The sequence below is a fragment of the Podarcis cretensis genome (genome assembly GCF_951804945.1).
Source record: "Podarcis cretensis genome assembly, chromosome: 13".
NCBI lineage: Eukaryota > Metazoa > Chordata > Lepidosauria > Squamata > Lacertidae > Podarcis > Podarcis cretensis.
In genome coordinates this window covers 51,142,349-51,159,448 of record NC_137182.1, presented here as the reverse complement: position 1 = coordinate 51,159,448, position 17,100 = coordinate 51,142,349, and the positions used below count along the sequence as shown (strand labels likewise).

Below are 17,100 nucleotides of genomic sequence, written 5' to 3'. Positions count from 1 at the left end.
CAGCTCCTGCCAACCTAGCAGTTCGAATGCACGTCAAAGCGCAAGTAGATAAATAGGTACGGCCCCGGCGGGAAGGTAAACGGCGTTTCCGTGCGCTGCTCTGGTTCGCCAGAAGCGGCTCAGTCATGCTGGGCACATGACCCGGAAGCTGTACACCGGCTCCCTCGGCCAGTAAAGCGAGATGAGCTCCGCAACCCCAGAGTCGGCCACGACTGGACCTAATGGTCAGGGGTCCCTTTACCTTTACTAACCTTAGGACCGCTAGATCTGAAACCGCTCCTTGTCTATGGACTCAGGAGTTGCCAATGGCTGGCTACCTCAGTCACGCTATTTGTAAAATGGCAAATCACAGCAGCTGCCCCTTCGGAGCTCTTGTGAAATACAAATTCCTTTGCATGGAAGCCATTGATTTTTAAAAATAAATAAATAAAAATAAAACAAAAATAGGTTTTAGGACCAGTTTAGGGCATCCTCTCCCTCTGGGTATAGCAGAAACCCATGCTGCATGAGAAATAACATGGCATGGTTATTTATGTACGCCACTACTTCACCCCATGTTTTGTTAGCCCAAAAATGTAAAACAAGTGAGGTCCCAACTAAAGAAGAATAGTAACTTAAGCTGATGGAATATGCTCAGCTTGCGGACTTAACATATAAAATAAGAGCACAAGAACATATGTTTAGAGAAGATTGGAAAACATTTATTGAATATATTATTACTTGTTTATTAAATTTATATACCGCCCTACAGCCGGAGGTCTCAGGGCGACTCACAGGATACATGGGAAATAACTGTGTAAACTTGAAAATGTTGGCAGCATTAAGATAAACTCAGCAGTGTCAATTAAGTTTTGATGGATGTAATCATGGAATACTGAATGGCTTAGCTTATGTAAAATATGCAGGGATTTGTGATATGCAAAATGAACCATGGAAAGAGAAGAAAGGAACTAATTGATATCTTAAGGATGTTTAAAGCAGTATTCTAAATTGTAAAACTGAAAATGTAATAATAAAAATTATATATATATGAAAAGAGAAAACGGCGCGGCTATACTCTGCGGTGACTGAACTGAAGCTTTGGGTTGTGACAATAGTTCAGTGCATCTGGCTGTTGACCAGAACTTTGGTGGTTCGAGTCCCCCAGGGACGGCGGCGGGCAGGATTCTGCAACGGGTTGGACTAGATGACCCTCCGGGATCCCTTCCGACTCTGTCATTCTTTTTTTTTTAATAGAATATTTATTAAAGTTTTCAAGAAATAATACAATGTGAAATAAAAAAAGAAGAAATAATGAAAATACAAAAATACAAAAATAATTACAGTAAAAAACACATAAAATTTCCATTACTTATTTTCTTTTAACTTATTTTCCAGACCTCCTCATACCTCCCTTTCTTGCATTCCAATTCAAATTGTTAGTTCAGCAAATCCTCACCATTAGTTTTTACTTATTTCTAAACCTTATTTTTCATATCTCTTAAGCATTACAGCTGGAAACCACTTAATTTCTGTCCAACATCCTTCTAATATTCATTAATTTTACAATATTTCTGTAAATAGTCTTTAAATTTCTTCCAGTCTTCCTCCGCCGACTCTTTTCCCTGGTCTCGGATTCTGAGGGTCATTTCTGCCAGTCCCATATAGTCCAGCATCTTCATCTGCCATTCTTCCAGAGTGGGTAGATCTTGTGTCTTCCAATATTTTGAGATAAGTATTCTTGCTGCTGTTGTCGCATACATAAAAAAAGTTCTGTCCTTCTTTGGCACCAATTGGCCAACCATGCCCAGGAGAAAGACCTCTGGTTTCTTCAGGAAGGTATATTTAAATTTGTTGTTGTTGTTTAGTCGTTTAGTCGTGTCTGACTCTTCATGACCCCATGGACCAGAGAACGCCAGGCACTCCTGTCCTCCACTGCCCCCCGCAGCTTGGTCAGACTCATGCTGGTAACCTCGAAAACACTATCCAACCATCTCGTCCTCTGTCGCCCCCTTCTCCTTGTGCCCTCCATCTTTCCCAACATCAGGGTCTTCTCCAGGGAGTCTTCTCTTCTCATGAGGTGGCCAAAGTACTGGAGCCTCAGCTTCACAATCTGTCCTTCCAGTGAGCACTCAGGGCTGATTTCCTTCAGAATGGTTTGATCTTCTTGCAGTCCATGGGACTCTCAAGAGTCTCCTCCAGCACCATAATTCAAAAGCATCAATTCTTCGGCGATCAGCCTTCTTTATGGTCCAGCTCTCACTTCCATACATCACTACTGGGAAAACCAGAGCTTTAACTATACGGACCTTTGTTGGCAAGGTGATGTCTCTACTTCTCAAGATGCTGTCTAGGCCTGTCATTGCCCTTCTCCCAAGAAGCAGGCGTCTTTTAATTTCGTGGCTGCTGTCACCATCTGCAGTGATCATGGAGCCCAAGAAAGTAAAATCTCTCACTGCCTCCATTTCTTCCCCTTCTATTTGCCAGGAGGTGATGGGACCAGTAGCCATGATCTTCGTTTTTTTGATGTTGAGCTTCAGACCATATTTTGCACTCTCCTCTTTCACCCTCAATAAAAGGTTCTTTAATTCCTCCTCACTTCATTATAAATCATTTCCCAGAAAGCCTTAATCCTTGGGCACGTCCACCAAAGGTGAAAGAATGTACCTTCAGTCTCTTTACATTCCGCCTCTGTCATTCTTCCTCCTCAGGCTACAGCCCAGTTGAAAGAGGCCCTGAAGCATCCTTTGGCACTGTCCCACCTCTGTCAGGTGATGTCCAGCTCTCAGAACCCACAGGTAAGACCCTGCAGGGCTTAGCCCAGGGATGGGGAATCTGGGGGTTCCTTCGTGGACTACAAACTCCCCACCATTGGGTGTGCGGGCTGGGGGTCATGGGAGTCCAACAACATCCGGAAGGCCACAGGTTAAGTACCGTATTTTCGCTCCATAAGAAGCACTTTTTCCCTCCTAAAAAGTAAGGGGAAATGTGTGTGCCTCTTACGGAGCGAATGCAGGCGGGAGGCTCTGCTCAGCGCTCCCTTTAAAGAGCCGCATGGAGCATGTGTGCGGCTCTTGGGGGCTTTTCCCCGACGAGGGACAAGGGCAGACCGTCAGTCCCTTCTCCCACCTCACAGGAAAGCCCCCAAGAGCCGCACACACACTCTGCGCAGCTCTTTAAAGGGAGCGTGGCTCTTGGGGGCGAGCCAGTCTGCACACCTCACTGCCCTTCCTTCTGTGTCCTCACCGGCCTCTCCCATTTGCCTCTTGTCTCCTCCACCCCCAGATCCGGCAGTTTGCCGCCGTGTTGGTGAGAAGGCGCCTAACCAAACACTGGCGGAAGATCAGTGCGTCCGACCAAGACATGTAAGTCTGCAGGAGGAAGGCATTCTGGGGAGTGTAGAAGGGAAAGACGGGTGTGGGGTTGACTTGGAGCAGCTCCTGGTTCACAACTCACTCCCACTCACAAGCTAAAATTTAAGCCCAACCCTGAAATCTTCTCTCTTCCAGGTTAAAGACACTGGTGCTGTCCACCCTGCAGAAGGAAACAGAGTGAGTGTTCATATATAATATAATAATAATTATAATTATAATTTATTATTTATTCCCCGCCCATCTGGCTGGGTTTCCCCAGCCACTCTGGGCGGCTTCCAACAAAATGTTAAAATACAATAGTCTGTTAAACATTAAAAGCTTCCCTAAACAGGGCTGCCTTCAGATGTCTTCTAAAAGTCTGGTAGTTGTTTTTCACTTTGACATCTGGTGGGAGGGCATTCCATAGGGCGGGTGCCACTACCGAGAAGGCCCTCTGCCTGGTTCCCTGTAACCTGGCTTCTTGTAGCGAGGGAACCACAAGAAGGCCCTCGGAGCTGGACGTCAGGGTCCGGGCAGAATGATGGGGTGGAGACGCTCCTTCAGGTAAACTGGGCCACTGAGGCCGTATAGGGCTTTCAAGGTCAGCAGCACCAACAACCGAAATTGTGCTCGAAACGTACTGGGAGCCAATGTAGGTCTTTCAGGACCGGTGTTATGTGGTCTTGGCGGCTGCTCCCAGTCCCCAGTCTGGCTGCTGCATTCTCATCCTCTCTTCTCCGTGCCCCCCCCCCAATATCTTCTTTTCCAGCCATAAGGTCTCTCTAGGTCTGGCCCAGCTGGCTGCCGTCATTCTGAAGAACGAGAAGCTGGAGAAATGGCCGCAGATGCTCCAGCTCATCCAGCGAGGGGCGCGCTCGCCTGACCCCACCCAGTGTGAGGTACGGGGTGGGGGGCTTTCAAGGGGTCTTGCTCCCTTCTCTCAGCTTCGGTCCCCCAGCTGCGGTTTGGACCTGGCGGAGACAGCCGTGGCTTGTAGGCACGTTGCGCTCTGCTAACCTCTTTACGCTGGTTTATTTAACAAAATTTGGGTACCGCTTAGTCAAATGCAAGAGGCCTCTTAAGCGCTTTACAGAATACAGTCTAGAATATCGATTAGGAAAACCTATAAAAGCATACATTAAAAACAAGTTGCATGTACAGTGGTACCTCAGGTTACATACGCTTCAGGTTACAGACTCCGCTAACCCAGAAATAGTACCTCGGGTTAAGAAGTTTGCTTCAGGATGAGAACAGAAATCGTGCTCCGGCAGCGCAGTGGCAGCAGGAGGCCCCATTAGCTAAAGTGGTACCTCAGGTTAAGAACAGTTTCAGGTTAAGTATGGACCTCTGGAACGAATTAAGTACTTAACCCGAGGTACCACTGTATATGTATGTGAGTGTGGATGTAGATAGATAACTAAAAATAGGTTTGGGCTATGGGAAGACATTGGCACAGATTTAGTGTTGTTGTTTTTTTTTAAATAAATGGCATTTAAAATAAAATATGTACTTTATTGTTTCATATTTTTTTAAATTTAATGTTCTGTGTGTCTTTTTTCTCTGTGGAGCTGCTTGGAGTGCTTCTGTTACAGGATGGCTATGAAAATGTAGTAAAAATAATAAGAATCAAGTATCCTTTGAGCGGAAAAAATTCCACCGTCGAATTTAGGCATTCCTAGCAGCTCTCAGATTTCCTTAAAATAGTAATACCGTATTTACTCAAATCTAACGCACACCTTCCGCCCCCCCAAATTATGCGAAAATTAAGGTGCGCATTCGGTTCGGCGGCACGTTTGCATTCACCAGCAAATATTTTTTTGGGGGGGGGATTCAAGGTTCTGAAAACAGAGTCGCGCATTAGATTTGATGGCGCATGAGACTTGAGTAAATACAGTAATAAGCCCTAAAGGGACTTTTGCACCCCCTTCTGGCCGCAGGTGGGATTGCTGCTTCTGCATTCCGCCCTGGAACTGGATCCCGAGGTGTTCGCTCCGCACTTCAAGGAACTCCTGCGCCTCTTTCACCAGACACTCAACCAGCGCACCCAGCCAGCCACCCTTTACTACTCCCTGCGAAGCCTCAGCGCCATGGTCCCCGTGCTGGGCTCCGACGAGATGGTGAGTCCCTCGCTATTTCTTCTTAAAAGAAGCTTTTCAGATCTATCCATCTCAATAATTTTACAATCATTTTAACGTTTCAAAACTTGACTTCCTTCCCCCTCTTTCTGCGGTTCCTTAAATTTATATTTAATATTTTCTGCATATCCTAATTCATTTAATTTGCTCATTTATTCATCTACTTAAAATATATACTCTTATAAAACTTCAGGTTATTACAATAATGCTGCCAATATTCTTTTGCAGTTTATTTGTAAATAGTCAGTAAACCATTTCCATTCTTTTATAAAAAGTTTGTTGTCTTGATTTCTTATTCTTCCCGTAAGTTTCACCATTATATTCCACAGGTTTTTGTATCGATTCTTCCTTTGCTGGGACTTCTGCTTATTTCCATTTTGGGGCAAGTAGCATTCTTGCCACTGTAGTCGAGTACATGAATAAGTTTCTATACAGTTTCGGTAGTTCTGTCCCTATAATTCCCAAAAGGAAAGCTTCTGGGGTTTTTTTTACAAATGTTATTTTAAACATCCTTTCCAATTCATTATATATCATTTCCCAGTAAGCTTTAACCTTACTACAAGACTGCCACATAGGATAAAAAGAACCTTCTTTCTCTTTACATTTCCAACACTTATTTGATTTGGATTGCTCATTTACTCAGTGTTAGATATATCTTTTTCATATAATTTTCTCTTAGACCATAAAAAGGTAAAGGTAAAGGTACCCCTGCCCGTACGGGCCAGTCTTGACCGACTCTGGGGTTGTGCGCCCATCTCACTTAAGAGGCCAGGGGCCAGCGCTGTCCGGAGACACTTCCGGGTCACGTGGCCAGCGTGACATCGCTGCTCTGGCGAGCCAGAGCCGCACACGGAAACACCGTTTACCTTCCCGCTGGTAAGCGGTCCCTATTTATCTACCGGAGGTGCTTTCGAACTGCTAGGTTGGCAGGCGCTGGGACCGAGCAGCGGGAGCGCACCCCGCCGCAGGGATTCGAACCGCCGACCTTTCGATCGGCAAGTCCTAGGCGCTGAGGCTTTAACCCACAGCGCCACCTGCGTCCCCTCTTAGACCATAACATGCTGTAAATTTTCTATCCATATTCCACAATCGTTCCCATGCTTCCATGTCTATATTATGACCAATATCTATTGCCAATGTATCACTAGGTCTGCTGCTATTTCTTTAGCTATTTTTCAGTGTTTAAGGATTTACTTTAAGGATTCACTGTTTTGTTTCTTGATCATCTCCTGCTCTTCCTTCCCCTCTCAGAATCTGATGTCTTCCATGATGCCCAAGGTGATTGCAGCCATCCGGGAACTGATCTCTGTTAATGAGGTGGGTGCTCTCTCTGTGTGTGTGTGTGTGTGTGTGTGTGTGTGAGAGAGAGAGAGAGAGAGAGAGAGAGAGAGAGGAAGAGAGATGCACTTCTGAGCGGCTCCCAAAAGAATAATAAAAACACGATAAAACATCAAACATTAAAAACTTCCCTACAACTTCTCAACAACTCTTTGGCTTCCTAATAATAATAATAATAATAATAATAATATTGTGTGTGTGTGTATGTGTGTGTGTGTGAGAGAGAGAGATGCACTTTGCTGCTCTGTGTTTCAAAGATTATTATTTATACCCCGCCCATCCGGCTGAGTTTCCCTAGCCACTCTGGGCAGCTTCCAATCAAGTGTTAAAAACAATACAGCATTAAATATTAAAAACTACCCTAAACAGGGCTGCCTTCAGATGTCTTTTAAAGAGAAGAAAGCTGCTTATTTCCTTCACATATGAAGGGAGGGCGTTCCACAGGGCGGGCGCCACTACCGAGAAGGCCCTCTGTCTGGTTCCCTGTAACCTCACTTCTTGCAATGAGGGAACCGCCAGAAGGCCCTCGGAGCTGGATCTCAGTGTCCGGGCTGAACGATGGGGGTGGAGACGCTCCTTCAGGTATACAGGACCGAGGCCTTTTAGGGCTTTAAAGGTCAGCACCAACACTTTGAATTGTGCTCGGAAACGTACTGGGAGCCAATGCAGCAGATCTCTCAGAAATAGTGAAACTGGTGGTCCTGGCGGCCATTCCCAGTCCTAGTTTTTTAGCTGCCTAAAAAAAGCTCAACAACTCTAGTAGATGATTGCCAGGTTTTTTATACAGTGGATGCTCAGGTTGAGAACGTGATCTGTGCAGGGTGCACATTCGCAACCCGCAGCGGCACGTCTGCGCACGCACCGGTTGCAATTCAGCGCTTCTGCACATGCACAAAGCGCAGTTTAGCGCTTCTGCGCACGCGCAGCCCCCCAAACCCGGAATTAACCCATTTCGGTACTTCCAGGTTTCGGTGGGTCCGTAACCCGAAAAAACACAACCTGAAGCATCTGTAAGCCAAGGTATGACTGTGCTGTGAGGAGCTTGCAGACTCGTGGGAGTTGACCGTCCCTGTTTTGTGTTTTCAGTATTCTGTTGGGAGCCGCCCAGAGTGGGGTGGGCGGGGTATAAATAATTTCTTCTTCCTCCTCCTCCTCCTCTTCTTCTTCTCCTACTGTGATACTACCTGGACCAGGGGTCTGACCCTGCGTAAGGCAGCTGAGCTCGTCTCGTACATATGACCTGTGTAACAAAATTGTTTGTTTGCTTGCTTGCTTCTTACCTGCCCTTCATCCTCAGGTTGTGGCCATAAAGTGCAATACATATTGAAACAACGAGATGTCGGGCCTTGTGGCCTCCGTGTGTCCGTTTGGCATTCGATAGCTCTCTCATTTCTTTGTTTCTCTTCACTCCGCATCCTTTTTATTTTTATTTTTTTGTATATAATTTTTATTTTCTGCTTCACACTTTAAAATACTCATTTTAAATCCTCAAGATATCAATGACTCCCCTACCTTTTTAGACCCACGCTGGCGAAGTGATGGAGGTTTTCGACGAGCTCATGGAGACCGAAGTGTCCATCATCGTGCAGCATCTCTCGGCGGTCGTTGGCTTCTGCCTGGAGGTCAGTGAGCGGATGCGCCTGGTCCGGCTCCCCTTCCTCCCCTGTGCTCTGGCTCCCCCTTCAGGTTGGAGCCAGAACTGAGCTTCGGAGCAAGGACCTGAATCTCTTCCCTCGCTCCCAGGTGGCCTCCAACCCATCACTGGGCGACAACCTCCGCGTGAAGGCTTTGTCCTGCATCAGCTTCCTCATCAAACTCAAGGGCAAGGTCAGTGCGAGCGAAAGAGTGGGGCGACTCTTCCTGGGTTGCCTGCTCCCCTTCCCCACCCGTGCGGGGGAACTTTTCCAGCAGATCTTTGCCTGCGCCCTGACCCTGCAGTGGGCGGGACTGTCACCCTGTCAATCTCCTGGCGTCATGGCGATACTGGGCGATTGACAGGAGGGTGGTCCCACCCATAGCTGGTCCATGGGCTCAGTCCTGCTTCCAGCCTGGGTGGATTGGGTTTAAATCAAATCGATTTACATTACAATTTAAATCACTCGTCAGTAAGACTTGATTTAAATCATTATTATTTTTACAGGAAGGCTCATTCCTGCTGGTATCTTCTTAATACCGTATTTTTTGCTCTATAAGATGCACCTAGTTTTGGGAGGAGGAAAACAAGAAAAAAAATATTCTGAATCCCAGAAGCCAGAACAGCAAGAGGGATCCGGCTTCTGGGATAGCCTCTTGCTGTTCTGGCTTCTGGGATAGCCACCGAAGCCTCTCTCGGGCAGCGGGATGAAGGCTCCCCATGCCAGGAAGAGGCTGCGCGCGGCTAAGCTGCCTTCTGTCCATCCTCCCACCTCCTGCAAAAGCCAGCCAAGAGCCGCACACTCTTTAAAGGGAGCGCGGCTCTTGCGGGCTTTTCTAGGAGGTGGGAGAAGGACAGCCTGTGAGTGACGGGCTGCCCTTCTCCCTCCTCGGGGAAAAGCCCGCAAGAGCCGCGCGGAGCGTGTGTGCCGCTCTTGGGGGCTTTTCCCGCCTGCATCCGCTCCATAAGACACACACACACGTTTCCCCTTACTTTTTAGGAGGGGGAAAGTGTGTCTTACGGAGCGAAAAATACGGTATTCGCAACCAGGTGAAGGTTTCCTTTTTGGAATAATAAGTTTTCAGAGTAGTTTTTACAGCTACATAAAAAATGACTGATTTGGTTACAGTGGTGCCTCGCAAAACGAAATTAATCCGTTCCGTGAGGCTCTTCGTATAGTGGTTTTTTCGTCTTGCGAAGCAAGCCCATTGACAGCGGATTAGCGCTATTAGCGATTTAGCGGCTTTTAGCGGATCAGCTGATAAGCGGCTTAGGGCTTAGGAAAAGGGGGGGAAAGGGGGGAAAACCCCGCAGGAACTCGCAAGACATTTTCATCTTGCGAACCAAGCCCATAGGGAAATTCGTTTTGCGAAGCGCCTCCAAAACGGAAAACCCTTTCGTCCACTGTATTCTATTAGAAATGCACAGACCGATAATTGTGAAATTATTGTGATGTTTAATAGGTTAGCTGTTTATATTTGGACAACTTCTCTGCTGTACTTTATTGGAAGGAGGGGAAAAAATCACTCCTTTCTCCTCTCTGCCCAGGCTATCCTGAAGCACAAGCTCCTCACTCCCATCCTGAACGCCCTCTTCCCCATCATGAGTGCAGAGCCGCCGCCGGGCCAGATGGACGCGGAGGACGAGCAGACGGAGGAGGACATCGAGGACAGGGCCGAAGTCCAGACTCCCAAGCACTTTGCAGCCCAGGTCCTCCGTGGGTGACGGCTTCTTCGGTCCCAGCATGATCCTGGCCTTGCCTCCTGAGCATAATATTTCCCTTTCTCCCTCGGGCCCCCTGTTTGGCCTTGTTTTGCTGCTGAGGTGTCCTGGTTGGATGCAGAAGGATGGTGGGGGTCACCAGCTGGGGAACCCCCAAGGGAAGAAGACTCAGAGCCCAGGGAGCAGTGGTGGGACGACAATAATAATAATCATAATAATAATAATAATAATAATAATAATTTTTATTTATTCCTAGCCCTCACCAGCCAAGGCTGAGCTCAGGGCGGCTAACAAGCAATAATAAAAACAAGTTGAATGAATACAACTTAAAAACAAGATTAAAGTACAACATTAAAACATTGGAACATTAAAATATTAAAATGCAGTCTCATCACAGGAGGAGAAAGGAAAAAGAAAGAGGGGGAGGGAATCAAATTGGCTCCAAGCCAAAGGCCAGGCGGAACAACTCTGTCTTACAGGCCCTGCGGAAAGAAATCAGATCCTGCAGGGCCCTGGTCTCATGAGGCAGAGCGTTCCACCAGGCCGGAGCCAGTGTTGAAAAGGCCCTGGCTCTGGTTGAAGCTAATCTAACTTCCTTAGGGCCCGGGACCTCTAGGGTGTTGCTATTTATGGACCTTGAGGCTCTCCATGGGGCATACCGGGAGAGGCGGTCCCGTAGGTACGAGGGTCCTAGGCCGTGAAGGGCTTTAAAAGTCAAAAGCAGCACCTTAAATCTGACCCTGTACTCCACCGGGAGCCAGTGCAGCTGGAAAAGCACTGGGTGAATATGCTCCCATGGTAGAGACCCCGTGAGGAGCCTTGCTGCAGCATTCTGCATCCGCTGGAGTTTCTGGGACAGCTTCAAGGGCAGCCCCGCATAGAGTGAATTACAGTAGTCAAGCCTGGAGGTGACCGTTGCATGGATCACTGTGGCCAGGTCGGGGCGGGAAAGGTAAGGGACCAATGCGCGGTCATAGGGAAAAGAGGGAGCAGACTGGGAAGAGAAGGTGTTGGAAACCGAAGAGGCGACAGGTCTTAGTGAGCTGGGAGAGTCTGTGGCAGAGAAAAGTCCAGAATCAGAGGTAGAAGCTGAAGCAGGAGAGGAAGGGAGGCCAAGAGGCAGAGATGGAACAAGCTGGTGAAGAGCCATGGATGTCTCCCTCTCCTGCTGCAGCAAGCTTCCCTCCCCGATGGTCTCCCCGAACCAGAAGAGAGCTGAAATGGGCAGGGCAGTGGCAGGCCATAGCCTCAGATTGCTTGGAAAAAAGCTCCAGAGATGAGGGCACTTAAGATGGCTGTGGGAAGGCAGAGATTTTCCGTCTCGGCAACGGATTCGTGAGACCATACCTCCTGGGGGTGTGCTGCTGCGCCCATTAGGCCTGACGCTCAGCCAAGCCTGCGAAGATTTATGTTTGCACACTGGTACCTTGGTTCTCTGGTCCATGGGGTCACGAAGAGTCGGACACGACTAAACGACTAAACAACAACCTTGGTTCTCAAACTTAATCCGTTCTGGGAGTCAGTTCGACTCCCGGAACTGTCGGAAAACCAAGACACGGCTTCCGATCGGCTGCAGGAGCTTCCTGCACTCAAGCAGAAGTCGTGTCGGACGTCCGGCTTCCAAAAAACGTTCGGTTCCAGGTTTGCGGCGTTCGGGAGCCGATTTTTTTGGGGAGCCAAACCATTCGAGAACCAAGGAACCACTGTACTAACAATCTCCAACTTTGGTAATGCGATTTGCTGCCAGCTTTGACACGGGTGGCGCTGTGGGTTAAACCACAGAGCCTAGAGCTTGCCGATCAGAAGGTCAGCGGTTCGAATCCCTGCGACGGGGTGAGCTCTCGTTGCTTGGTCCCTGCTCCTGCTAACCTAGCAGTTCAAAAGCACGTCAAAGTGCAAGTAGATAAATAGGTACCGCTCCGGCGGGAAGGTAAATGGCATTTCCGTGCGCTGCTCTGGTTCGCCAGAAGCGGCTCAGTCATGCTGGCCACATGACCCGGAAGCTGTACGCCGGCTCCCTTGGCCAGTAAAGCGAGATGAGTGCCGCAACCCCAGAGTCATTCGCGACTGGACCTAATGGTCAGGGGTCCCTTTACCTTCTCTTTGATGAGGACGTGCCTCTTGGTTTCGGACCAAGTCCCAGCATGCCTCGGGCTTCTCCCTTCAGTGGACAGCATGCCTCTTCCACATTCAATCCCAAAATTCCCTCGGCTCGCTCTGGCCTCCCAGCATGCCTCGGGCTTCTCCCTTCAGTGGGCGGCATGCCTCTTCCACGTTCAATCCCAGAATTCCCTTGGTTCTCTGGCCTCCCAGCATGCCTTGGGCTTCTCCCTCCTGAGGCTGGTCCTGCCTTACCCTCTCAGGAGAGACCCCTATTGGGGTCACCCCTCGCCCTCCTTTCTCTCTCAGCATCCCCCTCTTCTCATGTGCGTCCCTGTCTCTCCTCAAAACAGGTGGTGGACATGCTGGCATTGCACCTTCCCCCGGAGAAGCTGTTCCCCCAGCTGGTGAGTTGTTCCTGGCAACGTTAAGAGTGGAATCGGAAAACAAGGTTCCAACCACAAGGCTTGGCTGTGTTTTGGGTAATTTCGCAGATGGTAAAATTCTTCATTCCAAGATGAAGATAATTAATCAAATACAAGGTAAAAAAATAGGAATACTCAAACTGAAACCGTAATGAGGTAGAAGGAAGTCAACAACACAATAAACTGGAAAAGGATTCAACCCAAAACGAAAGTTCTAATGTACAAACAACACCAACATTGGTTTGAACTATATTCAGTATTACTTATCAATAGATAGGTATTTATATCGTCCAAGCTGTTATTTTGACTTAGTCTTGTTTTTTCCCTTTTGTTTTATTCTAATTTTCTTAGATATTGCATTGTATAACTGCATTAGTATATACATCTTAGATTTCTTAATAATTTCATTATACATAAGTCAAGATCTAGGTCAGTCTAAGGAGAATTATTGTAAGAAAGGCATAGGCAAACTCGGCCCTCCAGAAGTTTTGAGACTACAGTTCCCATCATCCCTGACCAGTGGTCCTGTTAGCTAGAGATGATGGGAGTTGTAGTCCCAAAACATCTGGAGGGCCGAGTTTGTCTATGCCTGTTGTAATGAAGCACATGAACGTAAGCAGGTACTCGCTTGGAGTTAAATAAGGATCAGGCCGACTCAGCAATGGAGAATAAGAAGGTGAAGTTTATTGCCAGGCAATAAGGACCCAGTTTGGAATCTCTTCCAAAAGGAACTGGGACCTCGATTGACAGAAATCCAGAGGTCTTTATACCTGAGCAGATCACAGCAAATCATAGATCATGAGACAACCATGAGGCAGTCACGATATTGCCAGCGAAAATTGGCCAATTAGCAAGCTTCTTGCCATGCTACCAGCTCCTGGTCAAGCACTGAGTTCTAGTTCTGCTTTCCGTTGCTTGCAGTGACGCTCTGTCTAACCTCTCCCCTAGTTATGACAGGACAGGGGGTTTGGAGATTTTGTGGTTTAGCTCTTCCTGTTCCAGTGGACTAATTTAGCCTGTATCTGAGGGGATTTTGTACCAGTGTCTCTGATTCACGTCTTCCCCTTGTCCAGGGTACACGGATGTTTGTAGGGGAAAGGTCGGCTCCTAATTTTGCTGTTTCAAGCAGTATGCAGTTAGCTAAGACACAGCTTCCCTTTGATTCAAAATGGATTATAAAATACTGTAAGCCCTGATTATGTGTGAGCATATATGACTATATTGATTACTGATAACTTATTATATGGATAGCATAGGGGTAGCCCTTCTTCCTTGCCTCAGTAAAACTACTTTATCTTTATTTTTTTCCTTTTCTTTTTTATGTATGCTTTTTCTTTTTGTTTGTTACGTATGTCTTTGCTAATAATATATATCTAGAGAGAGAGAGAAATTGGAAATAAAAAGGGCAGAATTTTGAGGCGGTATTTTTAAAACTCCCATCTTCCTCCTCCCTAGACGCCTCTGATGGAGCCGGCACTTCTGAGCACAAACCCTTACCACCGCAAAGCTGGCCTCATGTGCTTGGCAGTCCTGGCCGAAGGCTGTGGGGATCACATCCGACACAAGTACGTACTGCGGGGTGACATTTTTTGGGGGGTGCCTTGCCGCTGAGGCTCCTGCTGGTTTCTTGCAGTGTGTTTTGCTGTTTCCTCTCAACTGTTGGGGTTCGCCTCCCCGGCTTTTCGGTTTGGAGAAAAGGCGTGTTAAAGGAGATGGGATACAGAGATCTGTGAAAATTACCGTATTTTTCTTTCTTTCTTTTTTTTAAAATAATATTTATTAAAAATTTTAAGGGTTACAAAAAGCAAAAGCAAAAGTAATAACACCATATTAAACAAAAACAAAACAACACATCACAATAAGGAAAAAAGAAGAAAAGAAAAAAAACCACAACTAATCTTCCCATAACTTATCTTTCATTTGCTTGTTTCCTTGACCTCCTCACACCTCCCTTTTTTGTATTCTAGTTCGGTTAACTATTTCAGCAAATCCTTTCCATCTTTTCCAATTTTTGTTCTGTAATTTATCTCAATATGATGTATTTTTTCCTAAACCCTTATAACATTTCTGCTAAAACCACACACCTTCATTCCAACATCCTTCTAACATTCATTAATTTTACAATTTTAAATAGTCTTCATTCCAACATCCTTCTAACACTCATTAATTTTACAATTTTAAATAGTCTTTAAATTTCTTCCAATCTTCCTCCACCGGAAAATTACCGTATTTTTCGCTCCATAAGACACACTTTTTTCCTTCTAAAAAGAACGGGAAAATGCCTGCGTGTCTTATAGAGCGAATGCACTGGACCGGAGCCATGGCTCCCGTCAGTCAAGCAAAGCGAGAGCCACTTATAGGGCTTCAGTCCCGCTTTGCGCGGTTCTCCCTTTGCTTGCTTTACAGCGAGCCGTGAGGAGGCAGGCGAATTCAAAGCCAGCAGGCGCTTTAAAAAGCGGTGCCTAGCCAGCACAGCTGCAGCAGCCTCAGCTAGCAAAGGTCCGTGCGCTCCCTAAATGGAGCAGTGAGGCTGCAGAGGGACTGCAGGGCACAGGAGGGCTTGGATCGGGAAAGATAAAATTTAAGCAATCAGCAGCAAAAAAAACCCAACCTCGAGCTCTGAGCCACAAGCGCAGTGAAAGTCAGGAGGTAAAATAGGAAGGTTGCTGGAGATGGGAGGACACAGGATAAGGGAGAAGGAAAAATTACGGAAATCCCCCAGCATCTCAGCTGATCTGCTGGCTCCTTGAGCGTGCACACTAAACAAACATACAGCTCCTGTCCCTCTCAGTCTCACTCTGATATGCCAGTAGTTTATTAAATAGTTTAGTACAATATTTGATTCAGAATATTTTCCCCGTTTTCCTCCTCTGAAAACTAGGTACGTCTTAAGGTCAGGTGCGCCTTATGGAGCGAAAAATACGTTACACGTGGCGTGCAGAGAGAGAGTGGGAAAGGAATGAAGTTTTTCTCCCTCTCTCGTAACACGCTGGGCCCCCAGACAAAACTGAACGTTGGGGGCTTATCAGGACAGACATGTAAAAGAATCTATATATATATATATATATATATATATATATATATATATATATATAATTTTAATTAAATTTTCTCTTTTACAATTTAGAATATTAATTTTAACAACCTTAAAATATCAGAAACTTCCCTTCTTTTCTTTCCATGGTTCATTTTGCATATAATAAATCCCTGCATATTTTACATAAACTAAACCATTCAGCATTCCATTATTACACCCATCAAAACTTATTTACACTGTTGAATTTATCTTAATGCTGCCGACGTTTTCAAGTGTACACAGTTTCCTCCCATACATTCAATAAACGTTTTCCAATCTTCTTTAAATGTATGTTCTTCTTGTTCTCTTATTCTGTATGTTAAGTCTGTGAGTTGTGCATATTCCATCAGTTTAAGTTGCCATTCTTCTTTAGCTGGGACCTCAATCATTTTCCATTTTTGGGCTAACAAAACACGGGCTGCAGTAGTGGCACACATAAATATATTTTTTGGACACCTGGGAATTTCCGTCTGATCCCCAACAAAAAGGAGTCTGGGGTTGTTTTTTGGAAAAGTACTTTTAATCCCCCTCCAATTCATTATAAATTATTTCCCGATACTCTTTTACCCTTTTACAGGTCCACTCCATATGAAAGAACGGTACATATGCAATGGTTCACAAGAAAGTACTTCTTTACACAGTGCACAGCTAAACTGTGGAACTCACTGCCACTGTTAACAAACTACAGTTCCCAGGATTCTTTGGGGGGGGGGGGGAAATCGTGTCATGGGGATTTAAGCTTCCTCTCACTCTCCCTCTGAAATGCAGATAGCCTTCCCTGTGCTAATGCTTCTCTGTCTGAATCTGGACTGCCACAGATCTCCCTGTTAGAATTCTTGCTCCATGATTGCAGTCATGGGATTTTTGTCTATCACATGGCGGGGTATGTTTTGACTCCACAGAGTGGGAAGTGATGGAAGCAGGATGTTTGTGGTACTGTGTTCCGTGAAGTGGGACTATTGTCCTTTGTTCTTTTCTCTTTGCTGTCTGATGCTAGAGAGAGAGGGAGCCATGTTGCAGTGCTCCATGTGTGTTCCTATGTAAATTAAGTAGATTAGCCAAAATGCTGAGTTCTGTCACGCGCATGATGTGCAAACTCTGCAGATCCCTAAGTGTGCCGGTGTCGGTTGGCATCGGTCGCTGTGATGTTCGGGCTGAAGAAAGCTTATGCAGCTCCCAAACGATTGACCAGGAGGGAGGGAACATGCCAGTCGGGCATGTGTCTCTGCCGGGGTCCTACTCGAGTGTAGGCTGAATTCCTGGCACTCCCATCTCTCTCTCTCTCTCTCTCTCTCTCTCTCTCTCTCTCTCTCTGTGTGTGTGTGTGTGTGTGTACAGT

At 46.5% G+C, this 17,100-nt stretch overlaps 1 protein-coding gene across 2 annotated transcripts in view; it reads left to right on the top strand.

Moving 5' to 3' along the window:
- The window catches only part of IPO4 (importin 4), a 55,508-nt gene that overhangs the window by 2,796 nt on the left and 35,612 nt on the right, over positions 1 to 17,100 (top strand). For both annotated transcript variants that reach the window (XM_079951768.1, XM_079951767.1), the window contains 11 exons: positions 2,691 to 2,777; positions 3,265 to 3,344; positions 3,489 to 3,530; positions 4,102 to 4,231; positions 5,270 to 5,449; positions 6,719 to 6,784; positions 8,326 to 8,427; positions 8,549 to 8,632; positions 9,987 to 10,148; positions 12,614 to 12,667; positions 14,141 to 14,250. In XM_079951768.1, coding sequence (XP_079807894.1) covers positions 2,691 to 2,777; positions 3,265 to 3,344; positions 3,489 to 3,530; positions 4,102 to 4,231; positions 5,270 to 5,449; positions 6,719 to 6,784; positions 8,326 to 8,427; positions 8,549 to 8,632; positions 9,987 to 10,148; positions 12,614 to 12,667; positions 14,141 to 14,250 — 1,097 coding nt within the window. The remainder of the gene's footprint in view (positions 1 to 2,690; positions 2,778 to 3,264; positions 3,345 to 3,488; positions 3,531 to 4,101; positions 4,232 to 5,269; positions 5,450 to 6,718; positions 6,785 to 8,325; positions 8,428 to 8,548; positions 8,633 to 9,986; positions 10,149 to 12,613; positions 12,668 to 14,140; positions 14,251 to 17,100) is intronic.